The sequence below is a fragment of the Elephas maximus genome, chromosome 11, assembly GCF_024166365.1.
Source record: "Elephas maximus indicus isolate mEleMax1 chromosome 11, mEleMax1 primary haplotype, whole genome shotgun sequence".
NCBI lineage: Eukaryota > Metazoa > Chordata > Mammalia > Proboscidea > Elephantidae > Elephas > Elephas maximus.
This window is the reverse complement of record NC_064829.1, coordinates 114,147,508-114,170,108: the sequence shown is the minus strand read 5'-3', so window position 1 is coordinate 114,170,108 and position 22,601 is coordinate 114,147,508. Positions and strand designations below refer to the sequence as shown.

Here is a 22,601-nt window from a genome sequence, read left to right as displayed (position 1 = left end):
GTGGAAGGGAAGCGGGCGCGCACGCGCGCTCCCGGCGCCCCGGTTGTTGTGGGCGAAGGCGGAGGCCCCGGCGCATGCGCACGTCTGGGCGGGGCCGGGCGCGCACGCAGGGCCTGGCGGAAGCAACGTGGGGCACGTCCTCAGGGCTGGAGGAGAGGGAGGAGGCGGGCCGGGTCCTGTCCTCACCCCGGACGGAAAGTTCAGGGCTGGGGGCGGGGAGGACGGGAGACGGGGGACACCCGGCGGCGCCGCGCAAACCCGGGCCCGGAGAGGCCGCGCGCCCGCCCGGGTCCTCCTCCTCTGCCCGGGTGCTCTGCCCACCTCGCGCCGCAGGGCGAGCTCTTCCAGACTTAGGCTCTGTCGTTACACATTTTATTAGATTCAGGAGGAGAGAGACCATCAGTAGACCCTCCTCGAATTAAAAAAAAAAATGTACAAAAAGCTACATATAAAACATGAGGTCAGACGACTAAACTTTCCCGACTCGGGGCCAAGTTCTGCAAGAGAAAAGGGAGGAGAGAGTGAAGGGGGGACGGGGTGCGGGGGGACGGGGTGCGGGGGGGCCGGGGGGCGGGGACGGGGTGCGGGGGGGCGGGGACGGGGTGCGGGGGGGCGGGGACGGGGTGCGGGGCGGCTGGGGGTGCGGGGGGGGGCGGGGACGGGGTGCGGGGCGGCTGGGGGGCGGGGACGGGGTGCGGGGGGGGCGGGGACGGGGTGCGGGGCGGGCGGGGACAGGGTGCGGGGCGGCCGGGGTGCTCACCCTTCTCAGCCTCCGCTCCCGCGACGCCTGCGACTCGGTCTCCGAGTAGGGCGTGTAGGGTGGAGGCTCTGACCCGCAGTAGGCCTCGTCCTCGTCCTCCCTGCAGGCTCGCCTCCTCTCTCCAGCCCCCTTCCTCCTCAAGGCCTCCTCCAGCTGCCGCCTGTCGTAGTGGGGACTCCCGGACCTGCGGCCGTCCTCCGGAGGGTCCCGGGAACGGGCGTGGGGGGCCCCGGAGTCAGCCTGCGGGCGGCCCCCAGACCTGAACTCAGCACAGTGAGGACCCCAGGCGTGTGGGAAGTCCTTCGAGTCATCTTGATAGTAGAGGTCATCGCGGCTGCGGCTTCTCGGGACTGCAGAGGCCCGGCCTCTCCTCCCGCTACTTGGGGGAGACCTCTCCGATTCAGGGGAGCCCGGCCGCGTCCGATCATCCAGAGCATCCACAGAGTGGGCTCGGGGCCGCCGAACCCCCCAGCCTCCCCCTGGCTGCTCTGCCAGGGACTCCTGCTCCCACCTCCTGGGGCTCCGGGGGGAGCGTCGGCCCCATTCCTTATCCCGGACGGGGGTGAAAGCAGGGCCCCTGAAAGGCTGGGATCGCGAGTCGTCCTCGTGGAGGGAGGTGATTTCACTCAAGGCTGCAGAGAAGGGGGTGTCACTAACCGCTGGCAGGAGCCCCTGGATCCAGCAGTGTCAGCCCCATGGCTCATGCACTCTAGGGGCCCCAAGGCTTCTCATCTATTAAATGACGATATACACAGTCCTGTCCACGTCTCACTGTGGTGCTGGGAGGGAGGGGCTATGTCCTACTAATCCCACCTAGTAGGAAGCCCTCATTAGCCTTTACTCAGTGGTAAAGCCTCACTAGCAGTGGGTGTTGGGCTCCCTGAGGAGCCAGCAGGGGCTGTGGCCACCGCAGAAGTAACAGACCCAGTTAGGGAGTTCTCGGGGGCCTCACGATGGAGGATGTGTGGCCCTGGGACAGGCATCTGCAGTTCTGGCCTCAGCCCCAGGCTTAATTCATGGGGTATCAGGGAGATGGGATTCCCCCACACCCTCAGACCCCAAGGCTCCTGCTCACCCCGCTCCACACGGCCATTGGGCGGACCATGTCGTGAAGGGTCAAAGTTGGCCAACTCTTTCTCCATGTAATACAGGACCCGCATGGAGTCATCCTGCTGATTGGCCTGAATCCGGTAGCCGCTTCGCACCTCTAGGAGCAGGAGGCAGAGGTGACAGGCCTCAGTTTGGGAGGACAAAAGCTGACCCAGCCCCCTCCCCAACCCACATGTACCACCTGGTGACGATCAGTTCTCACCGGAGGTCACACTGCTGTCCGTGTCACGAAGCAGGGGCACCTGGGAGCTGTGGCCACCGACTAGGGGAGACTGGTTGTCGGTGGCTGCCCCCCTGGAGCCACCCCACATCTCCAGCCCCCTCCCAATTCCCTCTTCCTTCCAGCCCCAGGTTTCTCTTGGTGCCTAAATGCCCAGCCTACCCTTCCCCCCAGCTGCTCCTGGCTCACCCAGGCCTCACCTGAGCTGTTCCTGTCAAAATCTCCAGGGTAACCGTTGTAGACAGGGGCCATGGGAATCATGGCTGGTGGTGGCGGGGTCTTGGTAGCGGAGAAGTAGGCATAGGTGTCAGGGCTGTAGATGCTGGGGGCTCCTGAGGTGGCCGCTTTGCCAGCAACATACACTAGGGACACAGAGTCAGCATGAGAGACAGCCAGGAGCTGTGCTGCTCCGCACTGCAACAGGGCTTCTGGAGGGAGGTACGTCTGGACCTCCTTCCCAATGCCCTGGCTGTGCAGTCTCCCTGAGCAAATGGGCACTGCCAGTCCTCATTCCGTTTCTGCAGGGTGCTTGAGGCTAGGGGACCTCAGCTTCCAGGGGCCTTGAGGCTAGGGGACCTCAGCTTCCAGGGGCCTTGAGGCTAGGGGACCTGTTTCATTGAATCCTCGCCTGTCGTACGGCTCCCCATAGAGATTCAGTGGAGTGCACCCTGGCCACCCGCAGCCCCAATCTGTCAGGCCGGTATGTTTTGTTTGGATAGTAATGGTAACAGGCCAACATTGCGTGATCAAAAGGTTTCACGTAAAATCCCAACTCTCCGGCCACCCTATCAAAAGATACCAGAACACTCTGGGCCTGTATTCCTACAGGGCGACAGTGGGTGAAGCTGGGCAGCACCTGCCCCTTCAGACAAGGCCTGTGTGCTGGGTCCACCACTCTTCCCACAAGCCAGGTCACGTATCCCTGGCTCTAAGAAAAAGACTCATCTGGGGGCGCCCCACGCCCGCTCCCCTCTCGTGCCTGCTGGGTCCTCAACCCAGATGCACAGGAAAGGAGTCTAAGGCAAGAGCCTAAGGGCCTCAGGAGTTGATTTGCCTCAGCCCTGGCAGCAAAACATCTCCAGTTACTGTTTCCAACCCTTGGGCCACACCCACCTCCACCCTCCCCCACCACTGCTCCAGGCAAGAGACCTCAAGGCCAAGGCCAAGGCCAAGGCCAAGGCCAAAGCCTTCTTGCTGCTTCCACCCCACTGCAAGAAGCTGTGTGCTGCTCTTGCAGCAGTCCGTGGGCCCTAGGCAAGTCCCTTTCTTGGACTCCCAACTGGAAAATACAGTGTACAGACGGGCTCAGAGAGACCCCCTTCACCTTCTGTTCAGAAGCAAGAGGCTGAGTGCTCAGCCCCACCTAGCAGGAAGCCCTCCTTAGCGTTTACTCATTGGTAATGCCTCCCTAGCAGTGGATGGCAAGACTTCCTCTCACGTACTCTGGACATTTTATCAGGAGGATTCAGTCCCCGGAGAAGGACATCATGGTTGGTAGAGGGTCAGCAAAAAAAAAAAAAAAAAGGAAGACCCTCGATGAGATGGACTGACACAGTGGCTGCGACAGTGGGCTCAAACGTAGCAAGGATTGTGAGGATGGCACAGGACCGGGCAGAGTTTCCTTCTGTTGTACGTAGGGTGGCTGTGAGTCACAACAGACTTGACCACACCTAACAACAACAAAGTAGTGGCTACTGGACTCCCTGAAAGGCCAGCAGGGACTGTGGGCATGGCAGGAATAACAGACCCCCTATTCGGGGAGTTTGCAGGGCCTCAGGATAGAAGATGAGCAGCCTTGGGACATGGGATCTTGGGGACTTGGGGCTGCATTGACACCAGCTCAAGGCCAGGAGGATGATGAAGAGGGTGGCGACTAGGGCCTTGGCACTGGCACCTGCATTCCTGGCCCTGGCCCCAGCCTTAATTCGGGGGTGACTGCAAACGTTGTTGCAGCGCTTGGGGTTCCCTTCCCCTCTGTGAAATGGACTAACGTGCATCGCCTGAGCAAGAACTCTGCACTAAAAATGACAGAAAGGGCATGGCTGGCATAAGCCTCCGAAAAACCAAACCCGCTGTCAGTGAGTCGATTCCGACTCATAGCGACCCTACAGGACAGAGTAGAACTGCCCCATAGGGCTTCCAAGGAGTGCCTGGTGGATTCCAACTGCAGACCTTTTGGTTAGCAGCTGAGCTCTTAACCACTGCACCACCAGGGCTCCAGGGGGAGGTGGCTGTTTTCCAAGGAAGTGATATTTTGAGGAACCAGGTTACCCACCGAGTTCAATGCCTGTGGTGAACTCACACGCACAGCGCTTAGTGTGAGCCTGGCCTGTGTTAGAATTTCCACACCCATCAGCTATTAGAACATCACAGCTGTCGGTGTGAGTACTGACTGGGCCAGGACTCTCCCCGAAGCCGTGTTTCACAGAGGAGGAAGCTGAGGCTTGGAGATGGGAAGTCACTCACTTGGCTTCCAAGCAGGTAAGTCATCAAGCCGGGCCTCAAACCTACACTGCCGTGCTTGCAACACTCACACCTGTTATTTTACTATTAACGCATCCGGCACTGGGCCATGGGGATGCTGGTGTGCCCGGGCTCTCTGCAGGAATCCTAGGAGCTGGTAAGAGCTGTGGTCCCAAGGAGGGGGGATGGGCCAGTGGTAGGAGGAAGACTCTGTGTTCTTCTTTTCTTTCCCTTCTGTTTTACGTGTTTCTTTCCCCTCTTCATCTCTGGTCCAAGTTCTGCTCCCAGACACCCACAGGTACCCAGTTTTACTTACTGGATACGTCCTTAAACAAAGTTGTTGTGTTGCTGTTGTTGTTGTGTACCGACAAGTTTTTTCCAACTCACAGAGACCCTAGAGGACAGAACAATACTGCCCCGTAGGGTTTCCTAGGCTGTAAATCTTTATGGGAGCAGATTGCCAGGTCTTTTCTCCTGAGGAGCAGCTGGTGGATTTGAACCACCGACCTTGCAGTTAGTGGCCTAGCACTTAAAAGTTGTACCACCAGAGCTCCATAAACATAGTGGTGGTGGTGTTGTTAGGTGTCATCAAGTTGGTTCTGACTCATAGCGACCCCACGTACACAGAACGAAACACTGCCTGGTTCTGCGCCATCCTCACAATGGTTGCTGTGTTTGAGCCCATTGTTGCAGCCACTGTGTCGGTCCATCTCGTTGAGGGGCTTCTCTTTTTCACTGACTCTCTACCAAGCTTGATGTCCTTCTCCAGGGACTGGTCTTTCCTGATAATATATTCAAAGTAAGTGAGGTGCAGTCTTGCCATCCTTGCTTCTAAGGAGCATTTTGGCTGTACTTCCAAGGCAGATTTGTTTGTTCTTTGGGCAGTCCATCGTATATTCAGTATTCTCTGCCAACACCGTAATTCAAAGGCGTCAATTCTTTGGTCTTCCTTATTCATTGTCCAGCTTTTGCATAAATATGAGATGATTGAAAATACCATCGCTTGGGTCATGCGCACCCTAGTCCTCAAAGTGACATCTTTGCTTTTCAACACTTTAAAGAGGTCTTTTGCAGCAGATTTGCCCAATGCAATGCATCTTTTGATTTCTTGACTGCTGCTTCCATGGTATTGACTGCGGATCCAAGTAAAATGAAATCCTTCGCAACTTCAATCTTTTCTCCATTTATCATGATGTTGCTTATTGGTCCAGTTGTGAGGATTTTTATTTTCTTTATGTTGAGGTATAATCCATACTGAAGGCTGTGGTCTTCGATCTTCATCAGTAAGTCCTTCAAGTCCTCCTCACTTTCAGCAAGCAGGGTTGTGTCATCTGTATAACATGGGTTGTTAATGAGTCTTCCTCCAATCCTGATGCCCCGTTCTTCGTCATACAGTCCAGCTTCTCGGATTTTTGTTTTCTTTATGTTGAGGTGTAACCCACACTGAAGGCTGTGGTCGTTGGTCGTCATCAGTAAGTGCTCCAAGTCCTCTTCGCTTTCGGCAAGCAAGGTTGTGTCGTCTGCATGTCGCAGCCGTGTGTAAGATGCAGTGTTTCTGTGAAAGTGTGTTTTTCTTTCCTTCATCTACTTAAATTATGCAGCGCTGTAAACCTTGTTCAACTCAAGAAACAACTTTTGTTTCTAAAGGGAGCCTTCCATTGCAGGGAATAATGTGCATTGCTTGAATTTTTGTTGTTGTTGTTACCATGTGCATGAACACTTTCAATAGAAAAAAATGCAAAATAAATGAAAAGCTGAAGTCAGCAAATGCTAACGTAAAGCAACAGCTCTTCCTGGGCCTACGTGCTCCAAAGTGCTGACCTCAAAGCCTCCAGACTAGTGAGTAGCGCTGTCCTGGGAGGCAAGCAGAGGGCCTCGTCCCCTGGGGCCAGGTGGGGTGGTGGCGTGAGGGGCACTTACGGGCCTTGGGGCAGCAGCACTTGTCCGGGCAGCAGGGGCACCTGACATAGCAGCAGCAGGTGTGGGGGCAGCACTGGCACCAGCAGATGGCCAGGAGGAGGAAGAAGAGCAGGCCGGCCAGGCAGACCACAACCACGAACAGCCAGTCTGCGGGGAGATGAGGGCAGGCCCTTAGCCAGAGGCCTGTGAGGACGTGGGCAGGGACACACAGTGGGGCAGTACAGAGCGGAGGCAGGCTGGGGGGCTAGCAGCAGACCCTGCCAGGAAGCTGCAGCCCTCCTGGGCTCTCCACGGCAGAGGCTGGGGTGCAGCAGCAGCAGCAAAGGAATACCCCCGCCCCCCCCAACCCAGGCTGGTCCAGAAATTGGGGAACTGCCCCTGGGCTCATGCCGACAGGGCAGAAAACAAGAGGTGACCTGGAGCAAGACAGGCTATACAGCCTCAGAGACAGGTGAGACCCAGCTGCCCATATCCCAACCTCCAGGAGCGTACCGCAGGCACCAGTCACAGGAGCCCCTGCCTACACCCCAGGCTCCGCCTCAGCCAGCCCAAAGCCCAGAGCCAGGTCACTAGGTGCTACCAATTGGGTGGGGTTAGTGGGGGCCCACAACCAGCAGTGTTTAGGATAGGGGAGAATACCAGAGACAGAAGCAGTAAATGGTGGGGGGTGGTGGGGAGGACTCCCAGAAGCCTCACTTAGGCTTCCATGCCCCCCATACCTTCCAAGGGCCCCGCCTGAAAATCAGGTAAGAGCTCAGCCACCCCTGAGGTCCTGCCTGGAGGGACAAAAGAGAAACAGGAGATTATGCTGGCAAGAGCCAGCCCAGGCCACCCTGCCCTGAAGCCCAGCTCTACGCTAATCAGGCGGAAGGTGATCCTGAAGTGGAAGAGGGGTTGGTGGCCTACGAGGTCCCAGCATGTGGTTCCTGCCCTCCGTCCCCTGCTCAGATAGAGAGCTGTTTTCCAGAAGGCTTCCATCACAAAATTCACCCACTCTCTCATACATCAAGGGTGTCTGTTGCCCCAAAGGGCTTTAACCAATATTCCATGTGGTTCTGAAGGTCTGACCTCAGTTTGGACCCTCTATCTGTGTGACATAGCCCTGGTGGCAAAGTGGTTAAGAGCTCAGGCTACTAACCAAAGGGTCAGCAGTTCAAATCCACCAGCTGTTCCTTGGAAACCCTACAGAGTAGTTCTACTCCATCCAATAGGGTCATATGCGTCAGAATCGACTTGACGGCATACAACAACAACATCACCCCAAAGGGTTCCACCCCATGTGACTGGGATGATTCCGCAAAAGGCCAACTAATCCAGCAAGCACAGTGGACACAGCGCCCTAGGGCCCGCTATACTTTTCAGGGCCCAAGAAAACGTATGAATGAATATACTAATACTGAAAACGTAACAGTGAATTGTCTTTATAACAATGCAATCATAAAGTATACTTTTTAATAGTTTCTTTATGGGAGGAAGGGGGCCACAAAAGCAAAAGTACCTCCCAGCCCATGAAAATCATAACGTGGCCCTGGCTTTGTGACCCACAAGGGTTCCATCTTGGTTCATGCATTCTATCACAGGACACGTACAAAGGTTCTGTGCCCCAGTTAGTGCCTTCCCTCAGGTGACAACGGAGCTCTGTGCCCCACAAGTGTCCTATCACCTGGGGCATACACACACCTGGGCTTTCTGCCTACAAAGCGCTGTCCAGAGCTCATGCGTTCTCTATGGCATGTCAGCCCCTGGAGGGGGCTCCAAATGCAAGTCAGCAGTTCTCAAAGTATGGTCCAGTCCACAAGGCCAAAACTATTTTCATAATAATACTAAGAGGCTCTTTGCCTTTTTCACTCTCGTGAGCGTACAGTGGAGTTTTCCAGAAGCTATGTGACATGTGATGACATCCTCACTCTGCTGGCCAACGGATGGTGTGCTTGTGCTTTGAAACTTTCTCAATTGTAATTTAATAAATATCTAGGGATATCCCACATAACCAAAAGCTCTTTGAGGTCTTCCGTAATTTTTTTTAGAGTGCAAACGGGTCCGGAGGCTAAAATTTTCAGAACTGCTGATGCTGACTGTGCATTTTACCACACACAGAGGACACACAGAGGCTGTCTGGGTCCCCAGCACACACGTCCATGTGGTCCTGGCATCCTGGGGTGTGCCCCCATCACGTGTGCTCACTCACGTGCACCACGTATGCAGTGCTGGCAGCGTGCCACCCAGCAGTCACACATAGCTTGTGCCACGTGAGGCTGTATGTGCTGGCCCATGGCAACAAGCCCTCTGCACATGGCATGGGGGTCCTGCTGGCTGACATTCCACTCCGCCCCTGGGCTTCTGACGTCGGCCTCATCTAAGGGAAGTGCTCACTGTGTACACCACACAAAGCCACCCCAACAGGGTAGAGGGGTTCTGGGTGATGTGTGGCCCTGGAGATGCAGCAGGGGGCGGGCCCAGTCTGCTCCCTTTATCCACAAACCCCTTCCTCACTTGCTGCCAATCAACTCTGACCATTTCTGTATTTTTTAAAAACAAGACTGGGAAGAGGTAGGGTCCCCAACTCTCTCCACTCCATATTTGGCTCTGGTTGATTTGGAATGTTAAGGGGAGCCCCTGCCTGGGGTGCGGGGCATGGGTAGGCCCAAGTGACTGGTGGTGCCGTGAAGGGGGAGCAAGCAGGCAGCAAGAGCCCAGAGAGCAAGCAGGAGGGCGGAGGGCAGGTACGCAAGTTAGACAGAAGCAGCAGACCCATTCTGTGCCCCTCCCCCGCCCCCGATCCAGGCTGCCAGGATGCAGCCCCACACTCACCCAGAACGATGAGCTCTGCGTAGGCCTCGTTGTTCCCCCCAAGGTCCTGGGCCGAGACCACAGAGCAGTAATATACGCCACCGTCTCCCCAAGCCGTCTGGTCAAACGTCAGGTCAGCATCTGGGGCAGGAGGAGACAGTGTGAGGGAACCTCAGGGGGAGGTGCACCCAGCCCAGCAGGGCCAGCTGCCCCCACATGCACAGCAAAGAAGGAAGGGGGACTGCAAACGCATCAATGGGGAATTAAGTCATTCTTACTACCAAGGGTACACTGCCTTTCAGGCACTGTTCTAAACTCTTGCAAGGAGCCCGGGTGGTGCAGTGGTGAAGTGCTTAACTGCTAACTGAAAGGTAGGTGGTTCAAACCCACTAGACACTCCTCAGAAGGAAGATGTGGCAGTGTGCTTCCATAAAGATTACAGCTTTGGAAACCCTATCAGACAGTTCTACTCTGCCCTACAGGGTTGCCAAGAGTTGGAATCGACTTGATGACAACAGGTTTTTTTCTAAACACTTAACACAGGTTATTATAAGAAGTCCATGAGGTGGGTACTATTATAAAACAAAACAAACAAACCTGTTGCCACCAAGTCAATTGCGACCCATAGCAACCCTACAGAACAGAGTAGAACTGCTCCGTAGTGTTTCCAAGGAGCGGCTCTGGTGGATTTGAACTGCCAACATTTTAGTTAGCAGCCAAGCTCTTAAACAGTGCACCACCAGGGCTCCCTGTTTTACAGAAAATAGGTCCCGAGGGGGTACTCAACTACCCTAAGTGGCCAGCCCATCGACCGCGGAGTGGGACAGCCTGACTCTAGGGCTAGAGCTCTTGGGCTAATGACCGTCCTCTGAACCACTTCCCAAAGCAACAGTCTCACCATCCCTGACATGAACTGCCACAGTACCTGCCATGACCCAGTGGGATGGGTCCAGGGTAAGGAGGCAGAGATAAATAGCCCAGATTCCAGGAATCAAAAGAGGCCCTGGCAGCGAGAGACAGTGGATGTGTGTGTGTGCCAGGGAAGGACAGGCCTTTCTAGGGCCCTAGTCTGTCCACTCACCCACAGTCCCCACATTCCAGGACAGGTCCAGGGCTTGGGGACTCTGGTCTCAAGCAGCCCCAGGCAAGGAGCCTGTTAACTGTGCAGTAACGAAAGTCTCCCAGCACATCTGGTTTCCTCTCTACTCCTCAGGCCCTAATTAGTTAAATTCCCTTAGCCACCTACAGGGTGGGACCCACTGGGCAACTCTGCCTTAGGCTCACGGGAGATGCCGATAAGCTGGAGATGGGCATCCCAGCCAGGAAATCCCCACAGCCTGCCTCGTGGCCATTTCTTCCTGGCTGCTCCCCTCTCTGGCTCCTGCTGACCGCCTCCCACCTTGTCCCGTGTACCCACTGTTCTGCATGGCAGCTCTGAAAGGCAATACCCGTGTGTGCCCCAACCTACAACACCACAATATTTGCTGAGCAAATGAAAGAACCAGAGCCTTCTTCCTCTGTCAGGCCCCTGCCCAGGCTCATGTCCACAGAGAAGTCCTCCTTTCAACAGTGTCCACCTATGCCATTCCAAACATCTCACCCTGGCCCACAAGTCCCTTGGCATGATCTGGTCACTGGTTACCATGCCAGCCTCATCCCCACCATTCACCTTTGCTGTCCCCCAACAAGCTGAGCTCGCTCCTGCCTTGGCCAGCGCTCATGCTGCTCCCTCTGCCTAGCGCCGTGTCCTTCCAGAACTTTCCCAGCCTGGTGCCTTCTCATTACTCAAGCCTGGCTGAGAAGTGTTCCCTGGCTGTCCTAGCTCACGAAGCTCCCCCACCTGACTGCTCAGCTACATTCTCAGCCTTGGTGCTGACTGCCCACCTCCCACATGAGAATGTGGGCTTCATGCAAGCGGAACCTGATCTGTCCCGGTCACTGTTGAGTCCCCAGTGCCTGGCACAGAGCCTGGCTGGGAGATGGGCCTGAGAATAAACCCCTTCCCTCCTCTTGCTGGCCTTCTTTAGCCTTTGTTATCTGTTCCAGCATTCCGGGGACATGGCTGTGTTCAAATAGGCATTTGATTCATTCATTCAACTTTCAACAAGTAATTATTGAATGCCTACTATGTTCTACTGGTTCCCCTGGGTAGGGCAAATGGTTGTACACTCAATTACCAACTGAAAGGTTCATGGTTCAAACCCACCCAGAGGTGCCTTGGAAGGCTTGGTGATCTGCTTCACAGCTAGGAAAACCCTATGAAGTACAGTTCTACTCTGCAACACATGGAGTTGCCATGGGCTGGAATCAACACAACAGCAACTAGTTTACTGTGTTCTAGTATTAAGGCATCTGAGCCCTGGTGGCGCAGTGGTTAAGAGCCTGGCTGCTAAGCAAAAGGTCATTAGTTCGAATCCACCAACCATTCCTTAGAAACCCTAGGAGGCAGTTCTATTCTGTCCTGTAGGGTCGCTATGAGTCAGACACAACTTGACGGCAACTGGTTTGGTTTACAGGTTTTTTGGTATACTAAAGAGCAGTTCTCAAAGTGTGGTCTCTGAGTCCTGGGGGTCCCTGAGACCTTTTCAGGAGATCCCTAAAGTCAGTGTTGTTTTCCTAATAATACTAAGACGTTATTTGCCTAACTCATTCTATGAAGTTAATATTACCTTGATATCTGCCATGGATTGAACTGTGTTCTCCAAAAATGTGTGTTAACTTGGCGAGGCCATGATTCCCAGTATTGTGTGATTGTCTAACATTTTATCACCTGATGTGATTTTCCCATGTGTTGTAAATCCTACCTCTATGATGTTGATAAGACGGGATTAGTGGCAGTTATGTTAATGAGGCAGGACTCAATCTACAACATTGGACTATGTCTTAAGCCAATCTCTCTTTTGAAATATAAAAGAGAGAAGCAAGCAGAGAGACACGGGGACTTTGTACCACCAAGAAACAAGAGTCAGGAGACTAGCACATCCTTTGGACCCAGGGTCCCTGCACTGAGAAGCTCCTTGACCAGAGGGAGACTGATGACAAGGACCTTCCTCCAGAGCTGACAGAGAAAGAAAGCCGTCCCCTGGAGCTGATGCCCTGAATTTGGACTTGCAGCCTACTAGACTGTGAGAGAATATATTTCTGTTTGTTAAAGCCATCCACTTGTGGTATTTCTGTTATAGGAGCACTAGATGACTAAGACAATACCAAAACCAGAAAAAGACACCATAAGAAAAGAGAACTATAGACCAATATTCTTTATGAAAATAGATGCAAAAATCCTCGACAAAATATTAGCAAATGGAATCCAATAGTACGTTAAAAGAGTTATACACCATGAACAAATGGGATTTATTCCAGGAATGCAAGGATGGTTCAGCATTAGAAGATCAATCAGTGTGATATACCACAGTAATAGAACAAAGAAGAAGTACCACATGAGCATCTCTATTGATGCAGAAAGGTCATTTGATAAAATCCAACACCCTTTCCTGTTAAAGACCCTCAACAAAACAGGAAAAGAAAGGAAGTTCCTCATTATGATTAAGGGCATTTATGAAAAAACAAAAGCCAATATTGCACCTACTGGAGAAAGATTGAGAGCTTTACCCTTGAAATCAGAAACAAGACAAGGACAGCCGCTCTCACCGCTCCTATTCAATATTGTACTGGAGGTCCTAGCCAGACCAATAAGACAAGAAAAAGAAATAAAAGGTATCCAAATCAGAAAACAAGTAAAATTATCTCTCTTCATGGACGAAATGATCTTATATACAGAAAACCCCAAAGAATCCACAAGAAAGTTTCTAGAGCTAATAGAGAAATTTAGCAAAGTTGGTACAAGTTCAAGAAAGCAAAAATCAGTCAGGTTTCTATACACCAGTAATGAGAAAAGTGAAATGAAAATTAAGAAAACAATTCCACTTATAATAGCATCTAAGAGAATACCTAGGAATAAATTTAATCAGGGATGTGAATGACATATTCAATGAAAATTAGAAAACACTGCTGAAAGATATTAAAGAAGACCTACCTAAATTAATAGTAGATAATCTGTGTTCATGGATCGCAAGATTTAATATCGTTAAGATGTCAGTACTACCCAAAGTAATCTATAAACTCAATGCAATCCCAATCAAAATTCCAACAGCTTTCCATAGAGATTTGGAAAAGACAATCTTCAATTTTATATGGAACGGCAAGAGGCTCTGAAGAGCTAAAGCAATGTTGAAAAAGGACAAAGTAGGAGGCCTCATACTTCCTGACCTCAAAACATATACACTACAGTAATCAAAACAGCCTGGTACTGGTATAATTAATAGACATACAGAACAATGGGACAGAATAGAGGATCCAGAAACAAACCCACACTTGTCTGGTCAACTGATTTTTGACAAGGGCACTAAATCCATTCAATGGGGAAAGAAGAGTCTCTGCAATACATGGTGCTGGGAAAATTAGATTTCCATATGCAGAAAAATGAAAAAATCCATGCCTCACACCATACACAAAAACAAACTCAAAATGGATTAAGGACCTAAATGTGAAAACTAAAACCATAAAATTCAGAGAAGAAAACATAGGGGCAAGGCTGTCAGGATGAGCTTTTAACAGATACAATAACAAAAGCATGAAGAGCGAAAGACAATAGATAGATGGGACCTCATAAAAATTAAATACTTTTGTTCATCAAAAGACTTTACCAGGAAAACTCAGAGACAATCTACCAATTGTGAAAACATCCTTAGAAACTATATATCCAATAAGAATCCAATAAGCAAGATATATATATATATATAACTTCAACAACTAAAAAAAAAAAGACAACCCAATCAAAAATGGACAAAGGTCTTGAATAGACATTTCACCAGAGAGAATACTGAAATGGCAAACAAACACATGAAGAGATGCACAATTTCTTTAGCCACCAGCAGTGCAAATCAAAACCACAATGAGATACTATTTTACTCCCACTAGGATGGCTAAGATTAAAAAAGCAACAGAAAATAACAAATGTTGGTGAAGATGTGGGGAAATTGGAACTCATCCATTGCTGATGGGAATGCAAAATGGTACAGCTGTTGTGGAAAATAGTGTGGTAGTTCCTCAAAAAAATAAAAAATAGAACTACCACATGACCCAGCAATTCCACTGCCAAGAATATTCCCAAGGGACTTAAAAGCAGTAACTCCAACAGACATATGTACTTCAAGTTCACTGTAGCACTATTCACAATAGCCAAATGGTGGAAACAACCTGAATGTCCATCAACAGACGAATGGATAAATAAATTGTGGTGCATCCATATGATGGAATACTGCTCAGCCAGCAGGAGAAACAAAGTCCTCATACACTCTACACCATGGATGAAACTTGAGGACATTATGCTGAAACAAGTCAATCACAAAAGGATAAGTATTGTGACTTCACTTATATAAAAATATAAGAACAGGCAAATGTATAGAGACCAAAGTTGATTAAAGGTACTAGGGATAGGAGGGAGGGGAAACAGTGTGCTATTGCTACAGAGAACTGAGTTTCTGATTAGGGTGATGGGAAAATTACACTGATTAAGGGTAATGGATACATAGCCAACTGGTGGAAATGATGTCACTAAATTGTATACCTGTAATAAGTTACATATATATATATATATACACACATATATATATATTTTACCAAGTATACCTATTGCATCTGCTTATGTACAACAAAATACCTCATGGGATTTGGTTCTTTGGTTTGAGGGTTTAGGGTCACGGTTTCATGGGATATCCCAGTTAATTGGCCTAATATTGTTTTTAGTGCTTCTGTTCTATCTCCCGGAAACCCTGGTGGCGTAGTGGTTAAATGCTATGGCTGCTAACCAAAGGGTCGGCAGTTCAAATCCAGGCGCTCCTTGGAAACTCTACGGGGGCAGTTCTACTCTGTCCTATAGGGTCGCTATGAGTCAGAATCAACTCGACGGCACTGGGTTTGGTTTTTTTTGGTGGTTCTATCTCCTAGCTCATTGTGCAGTGTTTGGGGTCTTAAAAGCTTACAAGCAGCCATATAAAGTACAACAATCAGTCTCTATTCACTTGGAGTAACGGAGGAAGAAGAGTCAGGAAAAGGAGGAGGAAATGGAGTGTGTGGCCAGTTGCTTCCACAAACAACTGCCTCCTTTGTTATGAGACCAGAAGAACTGGATGGTGCCCGGCTATCATTACTAAATGTTTTGATCAAAGATTCTAAAGAACCCTGATCAAAAGGGTGGAAAATACAGAAGAGAATTTAAATTCTCATGGAATCCAGACTTCTGGAACCATTGAGGCTGGGATGAACCCCTGAAACTCCTGCCCTGAGATAATCTTTAACCCTGAAATCATAAACCAAAAATCTTCCGATACCTTCTTTAAACCAAATAGCCTAGCTTAACTAGTAAAGAATGTTTGCCATGAACATTGTACTCATTTGAAGAACTTACTATATAGGATCAAACTGATAAGAGCAGCTTGAAAGGTTAGATAGGAAGCTTAGGGGGAAGGGAGTTTAATGTCAGCAGGGGAGGAGTAAACTGGAAAAGGAGGGTGAGAATGGCTGCACAATTCGAAGGATGTAGTCAATGTCACAGTATAACAAATGGAAGAGGAACAAAATTATTGTTGAAGCAAACACACTGAGTTGGAAGGAAACTGTAGATGACATAAAGAATAAGTACATGTCTTGCTGTGTATCTTTTCAACAACAACCAAAAAAAAAGTCAGGACAATTTTAAAAAAAGCATGTGAAGAGGCCCTAGGATGAGCTCAGATTCTAACTGGGAAAGAGAGACAAGGAGAAAATTAAAATATTTCACCTATCAGATGGTGATAAGCAGGATGGAGAAAGGAAACTAGGGAAGGAGGACTGAGTACCAGCGGTGGAGTGGCCAGGAAAGGGCTTGGATAAGGTGTCCTTCAGAACAGATGTGACAGAGTAGAGGACAGGGCACCCCTCCACAGGCACGCATCTAGCCGTCACCTACTGAGCTCTTACTATGTGCTGAGCTCAGCACTCAGCCCTCTGCATGTATCCTTTCATTGAATCCTCATATAATCCAGAACTAACCCACCGCCATCAAATCAATTCCAACTCAAAGCGACCCTACAGGACAGAGTAGAACTGCCTCATAGGGTTTCCAAGGCTGTAATCTTTACAGAAGCAGACTGCCACACCTTTTTCCCTCGGAGTGGCTGGTGGGTTTGAAAAGCCAACCTTTCAGTTAGCAGCTGAGCACTTAACCACTGCACCACCAGGGCTCCTTCTAACCCAGGACTGGATTCTTTTAAGCCCTCCAAATTCTCCCTAATGCCCTCTTATTTGTTGACGTCGAGTCAATTCCCAGTCACAGAGACCTTACAGGACAGAGTAGAACTGCCCCACAGGGTTTCTAAGGAGTGCCTGGTAGATTTGAACTGCCGACCTTTCCGTTAGCAGCTAAGCTCTTAACTACTACGCCACCAACACCTTCTCAGCCCATGATTTCTCACGGTATCTTTAAATCAGGCTCTGACCACACCTCTCCAACACCAGAGCTCAAGAGCTGGTCCCTCCGTGAAGCTGAAGAGGTAGACAGGAACCCCTCTGCCAAGGCAAAAGAGTATAGGCCAGGGGTTGAAATCTGGGCTCCCATAGGTCAGATCTATGCATTGTGTTTTGCCTGCATGATGTTTTCAGAACCCATGAAAATATGGCTTTCCGGCTTCTTTTGATAAATCCTAAGGCCCGGGTCCACCTCCTTCCTGCAGGGCGCACCCTGTTCCTGGTCCCATCTGGCTCTGAGATTACTCAGCTGGGCTCAGCTCTAATGTTTCAGGTACAGGAGCAGATGCCTGGCCTCGAGTCAGGAACTGAAGCCGGGCCTCCTGCACATCTCTGGTTCCTTATCTGTACACAGCAGAGGTGGCCCTCCTGATCTCAGGGGCCCTATGGGGCTCTACCGCCCAGTGCTGATGAAAGCAAGTGGGGACATATGGGCCCCAAGCGGCCTGAGGAGGTAGAAACAGGGCCTTCTATCCAGGCATCCCACATCACCCAAAACCAAAAAACAAACCCATTGCCATCAAGTCAGTTCCAACTCACAGCAACCCTACAGGACAGAGTAGAACTGTCCTATAGGGTTTCCAAGGAATGGCTGGTGGATTTGAACTGCTGACCTTTTGGTAAGCAGCTGAGCTCTTTAATCACTATGCCACTAGGGCCCCACATCACCCAAAGCAGGGAGGAAATGGAAGGGGGAGCAGGATCCACCCTCAGCTAAGGGATGCCTGGGGTGAGCAACGTTGCCATTTGCCTGGGACTGAGAGGGTTCCTGGGACACAGAACTTTTGCTTTTAATACCAGGATGGTTGATCTCCCTAGGGGCACCAAAGGGGAATTCCACTTTTCCAGTCTTCAAAACTGAAACAGCGGAAGCCCCCATGGCTGCTGGGTTTCCTGAAGGGCTACACACACAATGGTGAATACAGATCACAGCTGATATCAAACACGGGCCCAGTTCAAAAGCCAGCCCCGTGAGGCCTCCTGGGGCACGAAGAATTGGCCCAGATAAAGCCTGAGAGTCGTTCTAAAGATCTGTGCTCCGCGGAGGAGCCAGGATTCCAGCCAGCCTTGAGGGGTACTCTCAGTATTCGGACCGTCCTGCCATGGAGCCCTGGTGGCACAGTGGTTAAGAGCTCAGCTGCTAACCAAAAGGTCGGCAGTTCAATCCACCAGCGGGCCCCTGGAAACCCTATGGGGCAGTTCTACTCCATCCTATAGGGTGGCTATGAGTCAGAATCAACTCAATGGCAATGGGTTTGGATTTTTTTTTTTTTTTTTTTTTTTTTTTGCCTGATCCAGGCTGGAGAGGGCCCTGGGTTAAGAGAGGCAGGGCCTGTATAGGTTGACCCCTGACCTCAAGCACAGCAGGATGCTTAGGGCTAAACTGCCCGTGGAAATTCAGGGCAAATAGGTCCCTCCTTTGGAAACAGGACCAACAAGCTCGGCCCCTGGAACCTGCCTTTCATTTATGGACTGGACAGTGAGGAAGGAATGTGCCCCACGGCCTGGTCTCCTTGGGCTGAAACAGGTGCTCTCTTCCCCTCTCTGCCCCATGCCAGGGTTAAAACTCTAGTCCTTGCTTAAGTCAGCGAAAGGATAAATCCACCAGGCAGCTGACCTTCATCCCTGGCCCACTGCTGCCATTACCTTCACCTCTGCCTTCTTCCCAATTCTTGAGATTCCAGACCCAGCCTCTCCTCAAATCACAAGGTTAAGGTGGATATCCCGAGTCACTCCAGATAGCACATTACCTGGTTCCACTTTTTTTGTAGCACCTAGCACTTGCTAAAATCCTCTTACTGTTTAAACGAACAAACCAAGCCCACTGCCACTGAGTCAATTTCGACTCATAGTGACCCTACAGGACAGAGTAGAGCTGCCCCATAGGGTTTCCAAGGAGCAACTGGTGGATTCAAACCGGCGACCTTTTGGTTAGCAGCCGTAGCTCTTAACCACTGAGCCACCAGGGCCCCACTCTGTCTTTATCTGCTTACCTTCTACCTGTCTCACCCTACAAGAACGCCATTCCCTTCAGGGCAGGGACTTCGGCTGTCCTGATCACCGAATGGACAAATGAATGAACAGCTTCTCCACTGTCCCTTACTTAGTTCTCACAGACACACTTCCTGCCAAGAGGCAGCATTATGGCTAAGAAGAAAGAGTTCTCAGGGCTACCTGGGTTCGAATGCTCTCAACTCTAGCCGACGGACTTCACCTGTCTGTGCCTCGGTTGTCAGGAGTGTGAACCATGGCAGTGAGGGGGCAATGGGTGAACCTGAGGAAAGGACCTGGCAAGTCTCCGGTCTTCTCCATTAAGACCTCTCACCCTGTAACTCACTCACGTCACCCCTCTGGGAGCCCTTGAAGACTAGACTCAAAGTGGCTGACTTAAGTCACTTTAATCTCTCTGTGCCTCAGCTCCTCCCATCCACTGTGAAGCGACAACTCAATTAACTGTGTGGCCTGAACAACGTAACCCATGTAAAGCTCTTAGCACCTGGCACATAAAAAACAAAAACCAAACCCATCGTCGTCAAGTTGACTCTGACTCATAGTGACCCTACAGGACAGAGTAGAACTGCTCTGTAGTTTCCAAGGAACACCTGGTGGATTCAAACCGCCGACCTTTGGGTTAGTAGCTACAGTTCTTAACCACTACGCCAGCAGGGTTTAGGAGGCCCTTTATAAGTTTTTACTGCTAATTAATACAATCAGAGGTGGTGTTAGTATCACTGTAGTACCACTGTCTCCCTTTTAGGGGCCCTGGTTGTACAGGGGTTAAGAACTCGGGTGCTAAGCAAAAGGTTGGCAATTTGAATCCACTAGCCGCTCCCTGGAAACCCTATGGGGCAGTTCTACTGTGTCCTACAGGGTGGCTAAGAGTCGGGACCCACTCAGCGGTAACGGGTTTGGTTTTTCTTTTTTTGTTGTTGTTGTCGTGTCTCTTCATTACCCCCACTTCCTTTACCTTTAAGCCCCTGACAGCATGTGTTGTGTTTATCTCGTCTGGGTCTCTTACTGAATGTGAGCTCCCTGAAGGAAGTGTTGTGATGGTTTGGTTGATCGCTGTATCCCCAGGGCCCACGACAGCGCCTGATAGTGTTAGGTTCTCAAATCTTTGCGGTTTAGGAAAGGAGTGGAAAGGAATGTGCTGTCAGACACCGGCACTCAACAGTGACCACAGGCTGGCCGTAAGGGGCCAACACACCACAGAAGTGAGCCCTGTCCCTGTCCCCCACCAGGTCCCAGCCCGGCCCAACATACTTCCTGTGATGGTGATTCTCCGGCCCTGGTAGTAGTCACCCAGGGTCACAGCATTGCCCTGCTTGGTGGCCACGACCCTGACGGTACGCACGCTGTCGTCACACGTCACGTACGGGTTGTAGCCCGAGTTGAGAGTTGCCATCTGGCTGTTGATCTGGTTGTCCACGCTGGCCGGGGAGAAGGCATCAGCGATGCGGTCCCGGCAGAAAGACTTATACTTCCAGATCACGATGGGTACTGAGAGGGTGGAGGCCACCTGATAGGTGCAGGGCAGGGTCACAGGCTGGAACAGGATCACCACATGGTAGGGGTCCGACACGGTCACCTGGATGGCGCTGGCAGGAGCTGAGGGCAAGAGCACAGACAGTGAGGGCCACTGCGGGCCACCTCCAGGAGAACGCTTCAGCAGGAATGAGCACCGTCGCTTGTCGCTGGCTTGACACTTAGAAGTGTGTGGTTTTACAGAGTTCCTGGCACGCACTGTTCCTTAATCTCTGGGACCAGTGAGGTAGGTGTGAGAATCATGCCGGTTTTATAGATCCACAGGGCTTAAGTGGGAGGTGCGATGTCACACGCCAGCCTCCTTGGAGGGACTCCGTGGAACACCCTGTCCACCCCTTTCGTCTCAACATCCCAGCCCCCTCTTCCCTTTGCCAGTCTCTCTCTGTGGCGTGTACCGGCAAGCCCAAAGGGTTGCTGCAATGCCCCCAGTGCCCCAGGCCGCACTTCAGAAGGAACTGCCAAAAGTTCCAAGTTACCCTGGGTTTTTGTGAATTTAGGGGAAAAATTTTTGGAATTGTTTGACAGAAGTGCTGTGCCATGGAGTGGTTGAAGGCCCCACAGTATCTCCGTCAGCCTCTCATCGGCCCCTACCCGAAGCCACCTTAAATGAATTTGCCAAACCACAAGACAAAGCCCTTCCCCGCTCCCACCCAAACACACCCCATCCAGGTAAAAGTTGCCAGCAGAAGGTGGTTTCATACAAGTCCCGATTTCCACCCCCATCAGATACTCTGGAGCCCGCGCAAGGTGAATGGGGCGGGGGACAGGAAGTCCCCAACTGTGCACCCACCCGAGGCCTGGGAGCTGTTTCTTGATTTCTCATTCTTGGAAGCGTCTGATCCAGCCCTCTCGTGCCGTCTCCCCATTACTCCAAGACTTAGAAACCCTGGGGTGCGCCCAAGTCCCCATCCCAGCCTTTTCCAGTGATCGGGCAATCCCCCCCTCACACTCCACAAAGGATTCCATTCTCTCTACCACTCCCGGGCTCACGGTCCAGGGAGTTTCACTTCCTGTATCTCAGGACAAGGGCGGGGAGAGCTCCCCCGCACCGACGAGGAATTCCCCCACCCCGACACCCACGGGGTCTCCCGGGGACACAGGCGGCAGGTCCCAATCTCTTCGCTCCCCCCCACACACCCCAAAACTCTCCCGCCTCCTCGGCCGCGCAGAACTCTATCCAGCCCCCTTCCATTGTGCCTTCTCGCCGCTCCGCAGTACCAGGGTCCCCTACCCCACCACGTACCTATACACCAGGTGCTGAGAAACAGCCAGACGAGTGCCCCCCGGCCCGAGGAGGCCGGGTGTGAGCCCAGCCTCCGGGAGAGGCCGCGGGCCACCAGCGCCATCACCGCTGTCTAGGCGCTACCCTCCCGCGCGTCCCCTCCCAGGTACAGGGCGGGTAGGGGGCGCGGCGCGTACCAAGGCTGGGAGGGGTGCACGCTCCTCCCCTTCCCGCTTCCGCCCCTTGTCCCTATTCCAACTCCACCCCGCCACATTTTAGGAGTTTTATGAGAAGAAACAATGTGGATGAAGCGCACACTTTTAACTTTCGGGGAGAAACTTGCTTGGCCCACAGTGGTTCTCCAAACACCACGCTTCCCCCCTGCGCGCTCTGGGGAATGGATGTGCCCAGGTATACGCAAGGGTGGGAGCCTAGGGCTGGGCTTGGGGGTGAGCGGCTGGGCGGGGCTCCTCCGCCTCCCTCCCCGGAAGTAGGCTGGCCCAGGTGCGCCCCAGCCGGGAGGGGCAGAACCAAGTGACCGGCCGGCCGGGAGGGCGCAGCACGTCGCGGGTCCCCATCGGCCCCCTCCGACTCGGACCAAGCCCGGTGGGCCGAGATCCACGAGCACTAGGACCCACTTGGAGTGATTCACCTGCTGAGAGAGGGCGAGTCCCGTTGCACACCTGTTCTCTCCCTGCCCACACCCCTTTGTCCGACTGGCGATGGACCGGCCTAGATACACCCTGCCGGGAGACCAGAGTCTTGAGCGAACTCCCGCTGGGAGAGACCAGCAGCTTTGCCTGACTTTTCCACTGGCACCGGGATTCGTCCCGTCTGGGTGGACGCGGGTGCTGCGGACCTCTTGTGGCGCCCACTTAGATGATTTAAAGAAGCAAATAAGGGGAAGCGCTGCTCCCCTGGGGACGCCAAGAGGGATGAGGCCCAAGAGAAGTTGGAATTCCACCTTGGAAGTTTTCTCCGCCCACCCCCATTCCCTACACATGGTT

General features: G+C 51.9%; 1 protein-coding gene across 3 annotated transcripts; it reads right to left on the bottom strand.

Moving 5' to 3' along the window:
• Positions 1 to 359: 359 nt before the first annotated feature.
• Positions 360 to 21,778, bottom strand: LSR (lipolysis stimulated lipoprotein receptor). Of its 3 annotated transcripts, XM_049900665.1 has the most exons (10): positions 21,616 to 21,778; positions 20,091 to 20,435; positions 9,285 to 9,404; positions 7,193 to 7,249; positions 6,474 to 6,620; positions 2,291 to 2,452; positions 2,073 to 2,132; positions 1,836 to 1,967; positions 761 to 1,392; positions 360 to 497 (listed from the first exon to the last, which is right to left on the bottom strand). In XM_049900665.1, the coding sequence occupies exons 1-10, from the start codon at positions 21,716 to 21,718 to the stop codon at positions 462 to 464; spliced, it is 1,794 nt and encodes a 597-aa protein (XP_049756622.1). In that variant the 5' UTR covers positions 21,719 to 21,778; the 3' UTR covers positions 360 to 461. The 3 variants fall into 3 exon arrangements, with proteins under 3 accessions (XP_049756622.1, XP_049756623.1, XP_049756624.1); XM_049900666.1 differs by lacking the exon at positions 7,193 to 7,249; XM_049900667.1 differs by lacking the exons at positions 6,474 to 6,620; positions 7,193 to 7,249.
• Positions 21,779 to 22,601: the final 823 nt, after the last annotated feature.